The sequence below is a fragment of the Microtus pennsylvanicus genome, chromosome X (genome assembly GCF_037038515.1).
Source record: "Microtus pennsylvanicus isolate mMicPen1 chromosome X, mMicPen1.hap1, whole genome shotgun sequence".
Lineage (NCBI taxonomy): Eukaryota > Metazoa > Chordata > Mammalia > Rodentia > Cricetidae > Microtus > Microtus pennsylvanicus.
In genome coordinates, this window is record NC_134601.1 from 121,943,361 (window position 1) to 121,962,130 (window position 18,770).

The 18,770-nt window shown below is 43.7% G+C and overlaps 1 protein-coding gene across 2 annotated transcripts in view; it reads left to right on the forward strand.

Moving 5' to 3' along the window:
* Positions 1-2,314: 2,314 nt before the first annotated feature.
* Positions 2,315-18,770, forward strand: part of Gpm6b (glycoprotein M6B) — a 152,069-nt gene continuing 135,613 nt past the window's right edge. The window contains exon 1 of one of the 2 annotated variants that reach the window (XM_075958256.1): positions 2,315-2,539. In XM_075958256.1, the coding sequence (XP_075814371.1) occupies positions 2,536-2,539 (4 nt within the window). In that variant the 5' untranslated portion in view covers positions 2,315-2,535. The remainder of the gene's footprint in view (positions 2,540-18,770) is intronic. The other variant, XM_075958257.1, reaches the window with a different exon arrangement.

Consider the following 18,770-nt stretch of genomic DNA (forward strand, 5'->3'; position numbering starts at 1 on the left):
CTTACCTCCTATAGCCCAGACCAGTATCCCACAGTCTGGAAACATCTCTAACAGTACCATGGTAGAGGACACTGATGGGCCCTCCTACCTGTTCCTAATGCTCAAACTTCTCCAGAGATGGCTAAATGTCTCTGGGGCCTCTGGGGGAGGGAGAGCAGGAGAGACTGCTGAGGGCAGGGTCACAAATCCCCTTTTGGTTGAGCTAACTCAGCAAAAAATTTGCTGTAGCTACTTCCTGATAGTTGAGCAATGATTGCGTTCCTGTTTTTGTTTTGTTATTTTATTTGTCATTTTATCTCACCATCTGATAAACATCCTTTTGCATTCATTTTAACTTTAACCGTCGTTATTTACTGAGGAGAGTCTCAGAAGGGGACTTAGTAGGTCAGAGACACTGAATATTTTTAAGTTTCTGATACACAATGCCAAGGGGCTTTCCAGAAAGCCTTGCCCAATTTATTCACCCACCTGCAGTGTATTTTGCTTTAATTTGTAAAGGCTTTGGTTACTTAACATGAAAGCATTAGTTTTATTTTAAGAAAGCATTTAATAGGAAACTCCAACATGTTGGTTAGTCCACCTTCTGCCCTCTGGTTTCCCAAGATTTGCTTAGACTTTTGGGGTCAATTGCTTGGTGAAATTAATCCACGACAGTTGCAAAGTGAGGGAAAGTTTCTATTAAAATGTGACTTCCCTTTTAAATCGTAGCATCCCATTGTGACTCCCACCAGTATTTAGACAGCTGTTCTTTCTTTTCTGTAGTGAAAAAAAAAGTCCAATATGTCTAAGCAATGAATCAACAGACCAAAGGGTTGACTATCACCTCAGTACACAAACTTTCCAGTTCTTGGTCCTCAAGTAGCTCATGGAAGCAATAAACATGCTACTTCTGATTGGGAATGCCCACAGCCTGTTCCGGTGTTTTTGCTATTTCCTAAAAGTCTGTTGAGATGTAGGAACCAACTAAAGGGCTCTTCCGAAAACCAGGACTTGACATGGATTCCTCTTGTCTTCACCCAGACCACCTTGACTTCCTGTCCTTCACAGGCCGCCTCAGGAGTCACCTGTGGGTGCACACAGCACTCAGGGGAAGGGATTACTCCGGTAATAGAAAACTGAAACCTGTGAGATCCCTGCTGCTTTATTACCACACGAAGATAGAGTAGGAATGATTGTTCCCGTGGGATTGTGAAGAAAATGAGCCAGTGATCCGCCTAGCACAAATCTCTGTCCTTTTATGTAAAATATTATTAGGCTTTCTAGAGCAGTGCCTTGATCAAATCTTTCCTAATCCAATAAATTTCAATAGATGAAATGTTTGCTTCCTCCTCCCTTTCTCAATCCCAAAGCCTCTCTCTTCTGGCTTAAATGTCCCTTAAATGCACTATCTAGTGTTACTGTTTATGTAACCCTCTGTTCAAGTATCACGCTGTATTTCCAAAACCATAAAGGAGCACAACATAAAATATCGGCCTCAAGAACTGTCTGGATCTTAGGGCTTTTCGAATACTTGTGTTGACAGGGAGATTCTTCTCTTTCTAAGGAAGCAGGAAGAATTTAAATGCTCGACACTGTTAAACCATTAATTCGCCTAAAGATTCAGCGCAAGGCCTGAAACAGCTGGAACCTTTGGCTGGCACAAATCTGTGGTCTGCAAGAGCCTACTGCGGTGGGCTTCCAGGGATCTAGACAGCTGACTAACTATGGGCATGTCTAAATCTGATTCCACCCAAACTAACGGACGTCATCTGAGCTCTTCTAAATCACTTGTTACCCACAGGTAACTCCAGTCGGTGGTTCGTGTAAGGTCTTGTACGAACACGATCAATGTCCGGAGTGGTGTGGGAGCCCTAAACTTGGAACCCATCCACAGATGCCCTGATGAAATAGGTGATTCTAAAATGTCACTAGGATTGAGGCCCAATTGATTAAGTCACCACCTGCAGCTTGTTAATGGTACAAAAATGTCAGGAGTGTGGGTCGAAGCAGCTCTGCCCAAGGGTATCCTCAAAGCAGTGTTCCCAAACTCAGTTTCTTTATCTGTACAACGGGTAGTGGCTAAGACCTCAAGCCCCCCGCCCCCTTAACTGTACTAGTTTTCATCCGGAGCGAAGATTCACGCCCCCAAGATACTAGAATCCCGTTCCCCTCTTTCTGCACCCCCCCCTCCTTGCTTCTCCGGTTTCCATGCCCCCTGCTCCAGGGTCGCAGTCAAAGCTGCTGGCTTGGCAATAGCGCGGGCGCGGCCACTGTCCCCAGCCTGGCCCTCGCTCCGGGCACACAAAGCCCCCGGCGCTGACGTCAGGGCCCCTCTCTGCACGGCCGGCCCCCAGTGCAGGCGGAGCTGCGCCGCGCTCCCACCCCGGCCAGGAGAGAAGAGCCAAGCGGCCAGCCCTGCTTAGCCCAGCGCAGCCACCCCGGAGCCCGGCCCCGCGCACGTGCCCGCCAAACCTGCAAACTTGTGCCACCGGCTCTCCTGCGTCCCCGGGGAGCCCAATAGCCCGGAGCCCGCACCCCTCCCGCCAGTCTCCAACCATGGGTAAGTGATCGCGCTGGCCCCATGCCACCTCCAAGGCCACCACCACGGCCACAGCCTCGCGTCTCTGTCTCGAAGAGGGGCGCGCCCCGCCCTATCCCCCAGCTCAGGTGGCGCTACCTGAGCCACCTGGGTCATCCGGTCCAGACCGGTGCGGGAGGGGAACAGAGGCCGAAGGTGGGAGGGGCACAGCGCAGGTGTCCGCAATGCCCAGGTGCTCCTCCCTGCCCCATCCACGGAACGTCCCCACTCCAGCTGCACCCACACTGTACGCTGGCGCATGCCAAGCGCGGGAGCTAGAGAACTGGGCCCCGCGAGGGGTGGCAGGGGTGTGTGTGTTGGGTCGGGCAGCATGTCCCGGACTTGGGGCTCCTGTTTTATTTCAAGGGGTTGGTAGAGAGTGGCTTCTTGCCCATTTCCTGGGACGATCTCCCTGTCACCGAGCTCTCAGCCCTGAGTCCAGTCTTGTGTCGCCTTGCGGTCCTTCAATTCTTCTGAAGCCCAAGGAAACATGTCTGTACCCCCTAACGCGGGGATCTTCCAAGCTCCTGTCTCGGAACCCAGACCTTTGAAACTAGCGAAGTGGGAGGGAATGGGAGGGGACAGGATAGGACACACCACGAGTCTCTCTTTGTCCCTGGTTCCAACTGCCTAAGCGGAACCCCTGAGCAGGCGGAGCCGGTGAGAAAGTGGGTTCCAGTGCAATTGGGAAATGACTGCTATCGACAGTGAAAGACTCTGTTCAGAGACGCGAAAATCTTTCACCTGCCCGGAGGTGGGTGTTAGGCGGCGGGAGAATCCCTTCTGTCACTTCTTAACACCCCGAAATGCTGCCGTCAGCAACACGTCCTTAAAACCGGCACCATGGGGAGGAAAACTCAAGAGCTCCTTGGAAATAAGCCTTGTGCCGCGGCTCTCAGGGCTTCGTCTGAGAAAGGGGTTTCTCTCTGCTTCATTATCGTTCTCTAATGACAGCTCCAGCCAGCCACAGCGCCACGAGGACTGAGAAGGGACCCTCGGAAACGTTCCTAATGTGAAAAGCAGTGGGTTTAAGCACCGAAGGTTAAGAGCCAGGGCTTGGGAGTCACAAGCAAGCCCCCAGCTCTTGCCACTACACTCCCTCCTCGAAGTGTGTGGGGGTGGGGCAGCGATCTTTTTTTTTAACTGATTATATTTTGGGGACGAGATAGAACGGAGGACACATCAGTTTCCACTTAAAAAGAAACCTGAAATAACTTTATATTTAAACAATTTTAAAGTATACAATGATAAAAATATGAAAGAAAAAAATTCATTCCAAAAAGTTAGATGAAAGCTAGGATATAAGATTCTTCTAGAAGGAGTAGAACTGAGTGGCATGTAGCTCTGGTTCTTACTTCTTTCAATGTCCTCATGTGAGCAGTAACCAACAACTCAGTCTTCCCTTTTAAACGGGGTTCATACCCAAAAGTCAGCAGAGGGCTCTGGGGCAGCTTGGAGCTGCTTTAGTAATGCCTGCTGTCCAAGACCACTGCAGTTTCCCAGCTCTGCGGGATGGATAGGGGGAAAGCACAAGTTTTGCCTAAAGGAAGTTCTTGTGGTGTTTGATCTCCAGACACTGAGATTCAGAAGTTGAATTTGAGCATCGGCTGAGCGCGCTAGCCTTCTGCACAGCGGTGTTTGAAGTACTCTGTTCTTTAGCGGGGGGGGGGGGGGGGGGGGGGGGGGGGGGGCTTTCTTTTTAAGTGGGCATGGAAGGGCGCTGCAGTTCTCCCGAAACAAATATCCCGGCCAAAACCCTGCTCTCAAGGAAGTACTTTGTGTCTTGGACAATTATTGGTTCTACACTGCAGTTGCCAATTTATGGTAATTTGCGCATACTTCATTACTTCTGGCAGTAGCCTTGGTTTTCGTTTTGTAGTTTACATGAAAAAGCGAGCTCCCTTCATGCCAGAAAGGAAACATACTGACTTCCTTTACGTTCCCAGTAAATAAATACACTTCAGGGGCCGTTAACTGGCTTTCTTTTTCCAGATGTGTTCCTTACTGAATGTACCCTTGTGAGTGCCCTATTTCAAACAAGTGAGTGCTGGAAAATTGCTGACCATTGGCCCATTCCGTTGATTCTTCTACACGCGTCACTTCTTAACCTGGTATCAGTTACTTCACTGATAAAATAAATGAAATTCGTAAAGATAAATGCCCCTTTGGGTTTGCACTTTAAGCTATTTTTAAAAAAGAAAGAAAAACTTTTAAAGAAAAAAAAAAGCAAGATAAAGAACGGTGGCCAGATATACGATTCCATCTTCAAAGAAAATGAGGTGTTTTGTTTTTGTTTTTTTGTTTTTTGCCCAGTCAATTGATTTTTGTTTCTGATCTGCTTTAGCTACCGTTCACATGCAATTCACACATATTAAGCATACAAACTTGCAGGCTTTGATACAGTGTTGGGTAACTATTGACCCTATTTTCACCCCCTCAACAAACCTGTGCCCATTAGCAGTTATTGCTCATTCTCTCCTCCCTCCAACCCTAGCAACCACTAACCTACTTTCCATCCCTATGGATTTAGCTCTTCCCGATGTTTCATGTAAATGAAGTGAACCAATTAATGTTTGTCCTGTATTGGACTATTCATTGACTTGGGTTATTGGGCACAATGAGAAGAGATGGCAGGTTGTATAGATAGAGGACACCACCTAATTAAGTGTGCTGAGACCAGAAGGAGTGGTTCCACATGGCCCAATGTCTCTTATCCCTACCAGTTTTATTCTATTGTATCTGATGGAAACCCATTTGGCCAACAAAATGTTGACTTTGTTTCTCCTCTCATCGGCTTGAAGACATAGTAATTAAACAAAATTCAATGTAATAAATTCTCCGAAGACTTTTGTGGAATATGGCTCATATATCTAGGGAGAAATGCTGACATTATTTCAGTATGTGAAGAGATCTGATGTCACAAACCATGAATGGAAATAATTATTTGACCCACTGTACTACTAGGGAATGTGTTTTAGTTTAAGACAGGCTGTCATTGTGTTTCCTAGGCTGTTTTCAAACTCATGGGTTCAAGTGATCCTCCTGTCTCTGCTTCTCGAATAGCTGGGCTCAAAGACCTCCGCACCCAGTTGACAGGAAATTTTTATGATTATGAAATGAAATCATTTCACTATTACTTTAAATATTAAGTTATACATGGTAGCTCACAGTTGTAACCCCGGCACCTAGGAGATGGAGCTGGCCAGCATACGCTGAAGGAGAGCACTGAGTCCCACAAGCTGTCCTCTGACCTGCATGTGCTCATTGTGATAAGCCCACGTGTGCGCGCCCGCACACACACACACACACACACATACACAGTAGATAAAATTTACAAGAAAATCCAAGACTCCAAGCAGTCGTTGAGACGGCTCTGCTGGGCTGATAAAAGAGATTGCCATACAAGTCTAACAACCTAAGTTTAATCCCTGGACCCCACATTAAAAAAAAAAACAACTGGATTTGGTGGTATCCATCTGTAAATCCCTGAACTTCTGCCTTGAGATGAGAGGTGGAGAGAGGAGAATTGCCTGGAAGCTCAGGAACCAGGTAGACTGGAATAAACATCAAGACAGAAACGAGGATGGAAGCAGACAACCCACTCTGGAAAGTTGTCTTCTGGCTTTCACATGCATTTCACAGAAAATGGGTTCTCTCTCTCTCTCTCTCTCTCTCTCTCTCTCTCTCTCTCTCTCTCTCTCTCTCTCTCTCACACACACACACACACACACACACACACACACACACACACACACTTTAAAAAAATTTAATAATGGAGTATCACAAATCATCTGGAGATCCTGGTGAAAGGAAAGCGCCCTGGCTCAACCAACCTGGGAACAGCCTTGTTGACATTTCTAAAAGTCACACTGGCACTACTGCTTCTGCTGCTGGTGGCCCAAAGCTAGAAAATAGAAAAAAGCCTGGGAAAGTCAGGGACCTGGTCCATGCCTCAGCTTACCCTCAGTACTGTATGATTAAGATACATCATTCTCACCTCTTCAACCTCAGTTTACTAGGAGAAAAAAATCTATAAAATTACTTCCTTAAATTCTTACAAATCTACAAGTATGTAATTTAGGGGACAAACATGAGAGAGTAATGTTATGCTTGAAAAACAGGAGCAAACAGCTCCCTAATTGTTTAAACACTGTTTGGTTCTGTCAAGGCAGCAGCCAGACCTCATTTGTAGTTGGGTTTTATGCTGGCATCTTCCATGTGCCCGCCTACAGGATGGTGGCTGTTCTCCAAGGCGATGGATGGAGGAAGCCCCAAGGGTGCCTTCTTCAACACTTCCAGCTTTGGTGTCTTCCCTCTTGTCTCTACAGAGCTTTTCCTGCCCCCCCCCCCACACACACACCCAGGCTGTGCCTCAAAAGGAAGCTGCACCCTGAAGACCCCACCATACAACATTTAGTTCTGGAAGTTGGCTCAGGATTTCAGATGCAATTGGAGACAAAAGAGTGGTGTCCTGATGCATAACTGGGCAGGATATGGTCCCAGCATGTGCTAGGCAGCCTTCTGAAACCAAATGTCTCCTAAGGAGCCCACCCGGGGCCTCAGAGAGACTCTTTTCAAAACAGGCTGAAATTCTGAGTAAACCTCAGACCAAGTCCACTGAGGACTGTTTGTGACAAACAAGAAGCAATTGATTCTTTACTATATTTTTGCTCTAGCAACAGCTGTTGGCCAAACCGCTTGGCCTCCCTGGGGGCTTTTTAGAGGATAGTGACATCCGGGATCAAGCAGTAGGATGCTTTATTGAAAATGCCAAAGTGGTAAATCCTATAAAGGGCCATTTCTGTGTCCTAAATGTTTTAGTTATCTTTAAACATTAATCTGCTGAGGTTTTGCTGGAGAGTCAAGGCCTTTCTTTGACTAAGACATCCTGATGGGGCTTGGGGTTCCTTAAAGTTTGCCATACTTGAATCATAGCTCATTGTTGGCTTCTAATGGCCAGTTTGGGATACTTTTAAAGTAAAATGTGACCTAAAGTTGCTCAAATCCAGTTTGTGTGCAGAATCCTTTCACATTACCCACCCCACTTCCAATGAAACCTAAACAGTTTCTTGCCATTAATTATTCTGGCAACTATTTTCGAAGTGACTCATTTTGGATAAGACTTTGCAAAGCAATGGATCAGGTTTGAAAAGAAAGAAAACTTCCTTTTGAGACTTATATTTCATTTGTTTATGCAATATTAAATTAATTTGCATAATTATGATAACAAACCTAACTGTTATGACTACCTTTTGGGACAAAGACAAAAGACTTCCTAAGTACACACACTGATGAGAGAAATAGTACTTATACTCTGGAGAAGATTCTAGAAGCCCAGTTTTGTGGACAGTAGTATATATAATATATATATATAATATATATTATATATAATATAATATATACAATATATAATAGCACAAATAACATCATAGTTTGGTAAAATTAATATTTGTATCACAGTATTTCATGGAGTAACAGAATTTTAGCACTGGAAAATGCCTTCATAGTAATTCCATTACTTCAGACATGCCCAGACACAAAAACAATTTACACAGCAGTTTGAATGTTCCTCCACTGTTGTTGTTGTTCTTGTTATTGCTATTGTTACTTTTTTTACCTTTAGCTTTTCCTATTGTGATGTTAGATTTTCCTCCCTCTAGTGAAAAATCATTTCTTCTTGTCAAATGTTTGAAGTTCAGGAAAGCTAGAGAAGAAATACTTTGTTTCAGTAAAAAACATTCTCATTGCCTTGAGAATAGAACGGCACCAAAAGTTTCGTTTTTGCATTCTCAACAATGTTGGGGTTAAATAAGCATGTAGCACAGTGCCCTGCAATAAGCATGCCCAGAATCAACTGGAAGCCTCTGCCTTCCTGTTAGTACCATAGCCTGACTGGGAGACTATTAAAGGAATGGGGGAGTCCTGCTCAGGTGCCCCAAGGCCTTGTGCTGTATCCTGAAACACAGACTCTGTTTTCCTATACCCAGCCGTTTTGCAAAAGCTGAAGGTCAAGGGCCTGTAGGAAAAAAGAAAATGAATATTTAAGGAGGTGTCTGAGACAGAACATTCAGAGCCTGTGAACAGATAAGGAAAGGCAGGAGCCAGGACAGAGGCTGTTTTGTGAGTACCTTAAGGAAGTAAGAATGGTCAGAAGTGGGGGAGTGGGGAGAGCTGAGCTGAGGCCAGACTACTTAGTGTCGTGCTTGGAAAGCAATCAATCATGACTCTGCTAGCCGTAGAGAATTGTAAAGGGATTTTAAGCAGGCAAGTGACAGCTGAGGAAAAATGGCAGTCTCCCAAAGGGACTAAAAAGATGACCATTAAAACTGGACATGGCGATGCAACTCTGTAATTCCAGCTACTTGGCAAATGGAGGCAGAGGCAGGAAGGTGGCAAATTGAAGGACCATCTGGGCTACATAGGCAGTGTAAGGCCAGCCAGGCCAACTTAATGAGATCTTGTCTCAAAATAAAGTTAGTATTTTCATGAGGAAAGGGGATGGAGAGAAAGGTCAATCAATAAAGTGTTTGCCTTGCAAGCGTAAGGACCCTAGTTCAATCTGCAGAACCCATGTCAAGAAGCTGGGCGAGATCCCAAGGCTGGGAAGGTAGAAACAGGTAGGTTCCTGGGCTTCGCTGGCCAGCCAGCCTAGCCAAATCACTGTCTCAAAAAACAAAATGAATAGTACTGAGTACCTGAAGAATGATACCATGGTTTCCTCTGTCTTTCACATACATACACACATGCACCTGCACACACTTATATTCCTATCACACACACACACACACACACACACACACACACACACACACACACCTAGAGGTGGTAGCTTGGGAAATAGGTCAATGGGAAAGGGCTTACCTAGCATGCATAAGGCACTGGATTCTACCCCGCAGTATCCCCCAAATTAAAACAAAGCAAAACTAGAAAAACTGCCACCAACAATAGAGAAAGAGATTTCTTCTTATCTGGTTGCAAATTTCCAAATAAAAGTATAGACAGGGTTTTGAAAAGACTGAGACCCCGTTTCTTCTCTGAAGGTTCTAGGGGAAGCTTGCACTGAAGGTGTACTGAGAGGAATGATGGGAAGGATGGAGCTACCCATGCAGGAGAGGTAGGAGTGAGCGAGGCTTATCAGTGGTATCCTAAAGTAACTGGACATAGCAAGGAGTAGGTGTGGGGAAGAATAAAAAGCAAGATTTGAGGTGAGATGGTTCAGCAGATGAAGGCACTTGCCACCAAGCCTGGCAATCTGAATTTCCTCTCCGGGACCAACATGTTGGAGGTTTGAGGATGGACTATCTCAAGTGTCATCTGACCTCTGCACACGCAGCTTAGTGTACACATACACATACAAACATGATGAATAAACGTAAAAAAATTCAAACAAGGAAAAAAGATTTGTTGGGCTAACAGAGAGCCAGATGGGAGTGATACATTTTCGCTTATTATAAATGGGCGCAGAGAATCTTGCAAATCTATTATCTCCTCCCTTTCAAGGGCACAGAACGAAGTGTGAGCTGCCTGGGATGAAAAGCGATAAGGAGTAACTTTGCTGGGACTCCTTCATGATTTGGCATTGAAATAGAATACCATCCTTGTCTAGTGATTTGGTTATTGTTACTTTTAAATATGTCTGCTGATTTATCATAAAGGATTTCATAGAGCATGCATCTGAAGAAGTACATTGGGTAAAGTATGGGAGAAGACATGAGGAGCTTCCATGCCCTCTCTTGCTTGGTACACTAATGCCACAGAAACTCCATGGGCTTAGCTACCTAGAATCTATCTCCCTGTCTCTTCATTGCTTTTTGTCTTTTCAAGTTTTTAAAAATTGGCATATGTTAATTATATGTAATAATGGGCTTCGTTAGGACATTTTTGTATGCATCTATGTGATTTGATCATATTCACATATGCCTCTTGTGCTCCCTTCCCACTGGTGCCTTGCAGAATGCTTAGCAGCATTCCTGACCTCTATTCACCATATGCGGTGACATTCCCCTATTCATACCAACCAAATGTCCCCAGATGTCAGATAACCTTGATGGAATAGGGGCTGGGGATGGGGCCATACTGATAATGGTTTAAGAGTAAGAGGGGAGTGGAGATGTAATTCAGTTGGTAGAGTGTATTTCTTGAGTGCAGAAAGCCCCAGGTTCAATCCTCAGTACCTTATGATGATGACACCTGCATATAATCCTAGCACTTGGGAGGTAGAGGCAGGAAGATCAGAAGTTCAAAGTCATCCTTGGCTACATAAAAAGTATGAGAGGAGCCTGAGCTACATGAAATCTTGTCTCAAAAGAGGAGATAGGTACTGAAAACCTTTGTGCATCACAATATCAAAAACATATCAGAATCATGGCCTCACTGAGGACTTGGTGAACATATCTGTAAATCTGGAATCTCTGGTTTAAAAGGTCCCTTCTTTCCAGGGGGAATGCTTGTTTCTTGCTTCACACACACACACACACACACACACACAGAGAGAGAGAGAGAGAGAGAGAGAGAGAGAGAGAGAGAGAGAGACAGAGAGAGAGACAGAGACAGAGACACAGAGAGAGAGACAGAGAGAGAGATTAAGAAAATTGGGTTTTGTTTTCATCTTTTTCTAGCATTACCAGAAAGGATTATACTGTAATGGGGAGCATGGCATACCACGTAATCCGTGCCTTCCTTGAAGTAAAATGGCACTAGAAACCATCTCAATCTTGTGATGCCCTGCCCCCCCCTCCTGGAGCAGGGTGTCTGTTTTACCTCGGTTACTTTGTCTAATGCATTAGTGCAACTTCTCACTCACAGGACTCTTATCTCTGAAGTTGGTTTTGCTTACTAAAGTTGTTGTTGACATTATCCTTGTTTCCAGTAAGTGAGAAGACGTGAAGGAGCTAATCACGACCTTAATTAGGGCACAATGGCCTTTCCAAATTTAGACTTCATCCCCTTAGCTAGAACCAAATCTAGCCAGCTTAAGGCTTTAAGGCTGCCTTCCTACAGGCTGTCCTTAGAGTGCATAGTTGTGTCTTCATTATGTTTTCCAAGTAAAAGAGCTGGATACAAGACTGGCTTCACGCTTGTTGCTTGGAGATCCTTCTCCTATAGCCCTTGGATCTTCCTTCCTACCCTCCAGTCTTAACCCACCACGGTGGAGGCTGTAAGTCATTGTTTCCCCAGAGATCTAATTGCAGTTGCAAAAGACGGCCAAAAAAAAAAAATACAGAAGGCATATCAGAAGTGAAGATTGGAAGGAGCTTAGGAATTCTGTTCTTTTTTAAAAAATTATTATTTATGTACAGCAGGTTACTGTTTTAGGTGGAGAAGTGGGGCTTTTATAACCTTTCCCTGAAAAGGCTGTTTCAGTGGTGGGCTTTCAAATTGGAGCTTGAATTCAGACATCTGTTCCTTCACACAGTCAGCAAAGAGTGGAGGGGTAATTAGCAAAGCAATGCAAGCACTTTAGATAACTTTACTGGATGCATCCCCTTACTTCATATTGCTTCCTTTATTTTCTCACTTGACTTGCTCTGACCCATTCCATGGTGAGGAAAATAGAATCTCAAGCACTGAAGGCCTGAAACTCCAGTGTGTGTGAATTACAGCCATTTTGCAAAGCTGCTGTACTGGATTGCCGACACCTCTTTGGAGCCCTATTACATAGTGAGGGTTTGTCATTAACACTGTTTTGTAAGAGACATGGATATTACAAACTCGTCTGAAATTTGTTGCCATAAGATAGCCACGAAAAGTAAGTAGATCGTAAGTATACGAGTTAGATAAGTTTTTCCAAGTGCAGAACGTGGGGCTGGGCATATATCTCAGTGATTGAGTGCTTGCTTAGCCATGGCTTCTGTTCCCACCACTGAAAAAAAGGGGGGGGGGCGGTCAGGCATGATCATGTACTTTTAAATCTCAGTTCTTTAGAGGTAGAGGCAAAAGAATCTCTGTGAGTTTGAGGCCAGCCTGCTCTGCATGGTGAATTCCAGGACAGCCAGGGCTACATAGTGAAACCTTATCTCAAGGAGGGGATGATGGAGGGAAGGAGGCAGAGGAGGTGGGAGAAAAGGAGGAGGAGGAGGAGGAGGAGGAGGAGGAGGAAGGAAGGAAGGAAGGAAAGGAGAAGAAGGAAAAGGAAGGAGAAGAAGAACAAAGAAGAAGAGGAGGAAGAAGAAAATTATTGGGAGCCCCTCAGAAGGTTCTCTCAAGGGCTCTTTCTGTCTTCCCCACCAAGGGTAACCACTAATCTCCAGCAGAATAGTTTTACTTGGTTTTACATTTTATATCAATTGAATAATAAAGTATAAATGCTGAACTTTTGTTCAACATTCACAACATTATTTTCAAACGCAGAAATGTTTTCTGTCCGTAAGACAGGCATGCTTCTAAATCATATGGTTAGAAGCAATTATGAAAAGCCTTTGTCTATAGAAATTTAGTAGAAAAAGGTATAAAGCATGGGTTTGTACCCTCTATTTTAGGTGAAAAACCCTACCACAGTAGCCATGAGAGATCTTGGAACAATACTTGAAGAGAGATGGGCTGTTTGCATGGGAAACACAATGGCTCTGAAGAGATTAGGAAAAGAATATATTCCCATGTGCCCTTCTCAGAGAGAAAGCGCGAGCTGAGGAGCTACACACAGAGAGGAAGCTGTCACTGCTAGGTTAGATCATTCAGGAAATGATCAATATGGATGCGTTCTGGCTTCAGGATATAAGGCTGTAATAGATGCCAGGGCCTCTCTCCAATGAGTTTCCTGAATAAGATGGAGTTGCAGGATGCGTCTGAATTATAACCATAATTCCTCAGAACCTGACGGTAATAGAGTAGAAGGCTGGGAAGCGGTTGAAGAGCTGCGATGATTTCTGATTTTCATCCCAAAAGTCCACAGGTAGAGACAGAATTATCTTTGACAAATGACTTCTTCGTGTGTTATTTGGACATACACATCTATAACCTGCCTGCCTCCCCTCACCGAGAAGTTTTATCTTCTTGACCACAATGAAGGTCAAGCACAATGGAGAGTTTATTGTCCCCAATTTTATCATGTCATCATGGCTTTCTAACTGAAGACTCCAGATAGTCTCCCACCAGGAACATGTGAAAATTTTAGCTTCTTAGTGTCTTCAGCTTTGGTGTAATTATATTATTTCGTCTTTAAATTATGGTAGGTATGAAATGGTATTTCATGATTTTTACATTGAATTTCCCTAGAGAGGTTGAAAGTGAGGGCTAGGTTCTTGGCTACTTGGGTATTGTCTTCCATGCGTGTCTATGTTGTGGGTCCTAATCTTTAGGAAGGATGTGGTCAGTGTGTGTTTTTCCTGTGTATGACCCACCTTTAACTTTGCCCAACATGTCACACTGTACTGAGGTTTCAAGTTGTCATCAAGTTCCAGTGAGCAATGTTTCCTTTTACTACTTTCTAATCTGGGATTTTTATCTCCATCCTACTTAAAAATCAGTATTGTCCTTGAGGTCAGGAAAAACGTTTTTCTGTTCCTCTGTTATTTTTTAAAAGGTTTTACAAATGTATACTTGAAATTGTCCCGTCTTTATCTGTCTCTGTTGCATGTGTGTGTGCATGAGCACACTGCCATGCACCCCCCCCGTCTGTGCTCTATGTGCTAGAAGCCAGTTTGCGAGCTTCAGGCAAGGGGCTGGAGGTTGAAGAAACACACGCAGAGACAGACCAACACACGGACCTCCAATCGCTGGTACAAAAGCCCATGGAGGCTTAAATACCCTGCAGTCAGTGGCCAACAGGTGAAAATCCCATCCTCTGATCCTCTAAGATAGGCACAGCTTCTAGTGACTTCAATTAGAAGGCTCTAGACAGGGAAGAGCAGCTGAAGGCCAGGACTCAATTGGTCCCAACACACACAGAGATAGAGGGACTTCTATCACTTATTCCCTGAGACAAGCTAATTCATGAATTTGGAGCTCACCGAGTTTAGCTTGGTATTTGATTTGTTTGGTTTTTATTGGAGGAGGCAATTGGGCTGGAATCCTTTTATGTCTGTCCCACCCCTCCTTACCTCAGCATCAAAGTTCCAGATGGCTATATCATGCCTAGTGTTTAAAAATGATTTATTTACTTTTATGTGTCTGTGTGAATGCCTAGATGTATGTGCACTCACAAGTCAGAGGAGGGAGTTAGTTGTATCTCCTGGAACTAGAGTTACAGAAGGAGCCACCAAGTGGACTTAGGTAACTGATCCGAAGATCTCTGTAAGAATAGCAAGTACTCTTAGCAACTGAGCCGTCTCTCCAGCTCACCACCTCATGCCAGCTTGGTATGTGCCTGCTGGGGATTTGAACTCAGGTTCTAATGTTTGCACATCAAACACTCCCCAGCCTTTTAGTCCTTTTTTTCCATAAAGATTTTTTTGGTATAGAGGCTGAAATATACTATTTTATATAATCTGTACAGAAACCAACCACAGTGTGTAATTCATCCTTTTGTGTTGGTTTTATATTATGCATATATATTACATATGTGTGCATGAGTGTGTCTCTGTGCTAATATAAACAGCCTTGATTATATCCATTTAAAACAAGCCTGGCAATCTCACAGAAACTTCTTTTAGCTCTTATTCACTGAGCTATTCTTGGTCGTTGCCTCGAGAATTAGTTTTTCATGTTCCACAAACATACCTGAGTAGGATTTTGAGGGGGATTGCAGTAAATGTGCCGGTCGCATGCTCAGTGATTTTGAGTCTTCCCATTTGTGTACGTTGACCTCCATTCCACCTCCCAACAATTGTGTCACATCCTCTTACGATGATCTGAAGGTCCCTCATAATATTTGTAGCTTCTTAAAAAGTGAATCAAATAAAGTCAAATCTAATCCCATGGAATGTCATGGTTTCCTTCCATACTCTTGCAACTTTAGAAAATCCAGATAATGTACAAACTTAGTCAACTAAATGAACAAATTGTCAGTGTGGGAAAGCTGATTCTGCGTTACCAACATACTAGCCTGTTGGGAAGAGCTATGTGTGATAGCCATGTGACAGTCTCCCTGCTTCAGGGCTTTATTTGTTGTTTTAAGTTTTTTGAGATAGTTTCATTTAGCCCAGGCTGTCCTGGAGCTTGATGTACAGTTATTTTTGGTCTTGAACTCTTTATCTTTTGAATTTTTATTTTTATGTACATTGGTGTTTGGCCTGCATGCCTGTGTAAGGGAATTGGAACCAGTGGAACTGGAGTTATAGACAGTTGTGAGCTATCATGTGGGTCCTGGGAATTGAATCAGAGTCCTCTGGAAGAGCAGCCAATGCTCCCAACCACTGAGACATCACTCCAACCCTCAGTCTTAAACTCTTGATCTTCTGCCTTCACCAATAAATGTTGGGATTACACATGCGTACTACAATGCCTAGCTTTGAATGTTGTTTTTGTTTTTGTTTTGAGACAGAGAACTCATTTGGTAGAATAGGCTGACTTCAGAGTCACAGAGATATGCCTGCCTCAGCCTTCAGAGTACTGAGTTTGAAGGCAGTGCCACTACTCGCAGCCATTGAAATTACTTTTAATGGAGCCAAGTGGAAATTTCATTGTCTCCCTTGATGTACACCATGTTCAATAAAAGGAAAATTTCTACATTCAACCTTTCCCTCTTTCTTGTATTCTGCATAAAAACTGGGAGTTGAGGCCCATATTTAGAGTCCTTGGGGTCGCAAACAAGGTCTCTTCATCACAAGATGATGAATTCTGTCGTAATGTGGGAATGACACTTTAGCTTTTAAAGTGTGACTCCACACTCACAGGCTTCTAGAGAAATCGTAAAACAAGTAGCTGTAGTTGCAGGATATTCTCCACTGCCCACCAGAGCTCCGTTTCAGTAGAAAAGCTGATTTGGATTCTCACTCTGTATGACAAGAGTTCTAAGTTCTTTGTGGAAATAACACTAATTAGAAAAATCAGCATGGCCAAGCAGCAAGCCAAGAATGGCCAAGATCAAAAACACTGATGACAGCTTATGCTGCAAAGGATCTGGGGTAAAGGGAACACTTCTCCATTGCTGGTGGGAGTGCAAGCTGCTACAGCTGCTTTGGAAATCAGTAGGGTGATTTCTCAGAAAATTACAAAACAACCTACCTCAAGACTCAGCAATACCACTTTGGGGTATATACTCAAAGGATTCTCAATCATATCACAAGGACATGTGCTCAGCCATGCTCATAGCAACATTGTCATAACTAGAACCTGGAAACAACCTAAATGCCCCTTGACTGAAGAATGGATAAGGAAAATGCAGCGCATTGCAGTACACAATGCAGTACTACACAGCAGAAAAAAAAATCATTTTTTTTTTCTAAAATTTGAAATTTGTGGGCAAATGGATGTATCTAGAAAACATTATATTGAATGAGGTAACCCAGACCCAGAAAGACAATTATTATATGTAGTCACTCAGACATTAAGGAAAGAAAAACCAGCCTACAGTTCACAATCCCAGAGAACCTAGACACCAAAGAGGACCCTAATCTACATGGGAAGTAAAAAGAGAGAAGATCTCCTGAGTAAACTGGGAGCATGGGGATCATGGGAGAGGGTAAAAACGGAGGGAGGGAGGGAAGGAGGGAGTGGAGAAAAATATACAGCTCAATAAAAACAATTAAAAGAAGAAGAAAGCAGCATAAGTAAACATCCAAATAATAAAATAAAACTCCTGGGGGCAGCAAGATGGTTCAGTGGCTAAAAGTGCTTGCCACCCAAGCCTGGCAACCTGAGTTTAATCCGCAGAGCCCACTTCAAGGTAGAAGAGAAGAACCAACTCCACGAAGCTGTCTTCTGACCTCCACACATGCATGGCCTTCCATATAATGCATTTTTTAACTTGAGAAGCAGAGGCAGGTGGATCGCTGTGAGTATGGGGCCAGTCTAGGTTACATAGCATGATGCTGTCTCCCAAAAAAAAGCAAAATCAAAATCAAACAATGCTAAAAAGCTGGGAGTGGTGACACATGCCATGCCTGCGGTCTCAGCGCGGCAGACTCGGTAGTTCCCGGTTGGAAGAGAAAGGGAAAAAAAAGGCAATTTTTCATTATATCTCAGCAATGTTCAAGTGTTACTTCAAAGTTCAGTAATGTTACTTGTGGAAAAAATGAAAATTTCATGGTCGATTCAAGATTACCTAGTTTCCCTAAGTAATTTAATGGAACACTTCTCCCAGAATATTTTATATAACCGTGTGCCCTGCTAAGAGGAGGCCAGCAGTTGGCCTGTAGCACCGACTTGATTTATTTCGGAAAGCAGCTTAGTCAGCCGTCAAATGAGATCATGTGTGTGGCTGCTCCCCATCACTTCATAGAAGTATTTCTATTCTTCAACAAGGCCTCAAACGTTTACTTATTTATTTATTTCAAGGGCAACAGAAGCCACAAATGTAACTTTCCTAAAAGATAACATTGGAAATGTGATTTTAAAAAATTTTTATTTTGTTTTTATTATTTGGGGGTGGGATGAGACAGGCTTTCTCTGTGTAACAACAGTCCTGTCTGTCCTGGAACTCACTGTGTAGATCACACTGGCTTGAAACCCAAATGTCCACTGCCTCTTTAAAAATAGGGGACTGTAAGCCGGGCGGTGGTGGCACACGCCTGTAATCCCAGCACTCGGGAGGCAGAGGCAGGAGGATCTCTGTGAGTTCGAGGCCAGCCTGGTCTACAAGAGCTAGTTCTAGGACAGGCTCCAAAGCCACAGAGAAACCCTGTCTCAAAAAACCAAAAAAAAAAAAAAATAGGGGACTGTTACTGTGTCATGGGCAGTGAAGATCCAAACCAAACTTGTGGATGCTTTCTATGTTCATCTGTGGTCCTCCACTTACACACCTACCCGTGTTTAGATTTTAGCCACCTTAAAAGGCTGTAGCCATAAGAATCCATTCTCAGGGCTCACTTCTCTTATAATCTGTTTGCCATTGGATAGCTTCATAATATTAATATTTTACAATTTAAAATTGAAGTCGAGGGCCGTGGGTATCACTGGTAGAACGTATGCCAGGGGTACTGGTGGCCTTGGAATCGATCTCCCGAACTGCAAAATAAAAATAAATAAATTAAAATAGCGAAATAAATCAAATTGAATCTGGGCTAAGGTTATTCCTTAATGTTAGAGCACTTGTCTAGTATGTAGAAGGTCCTGGGTTCATTCCCCAGCACTGTATAAACAAATGGATAAATAAATAAAATGCAAGTATAGACTC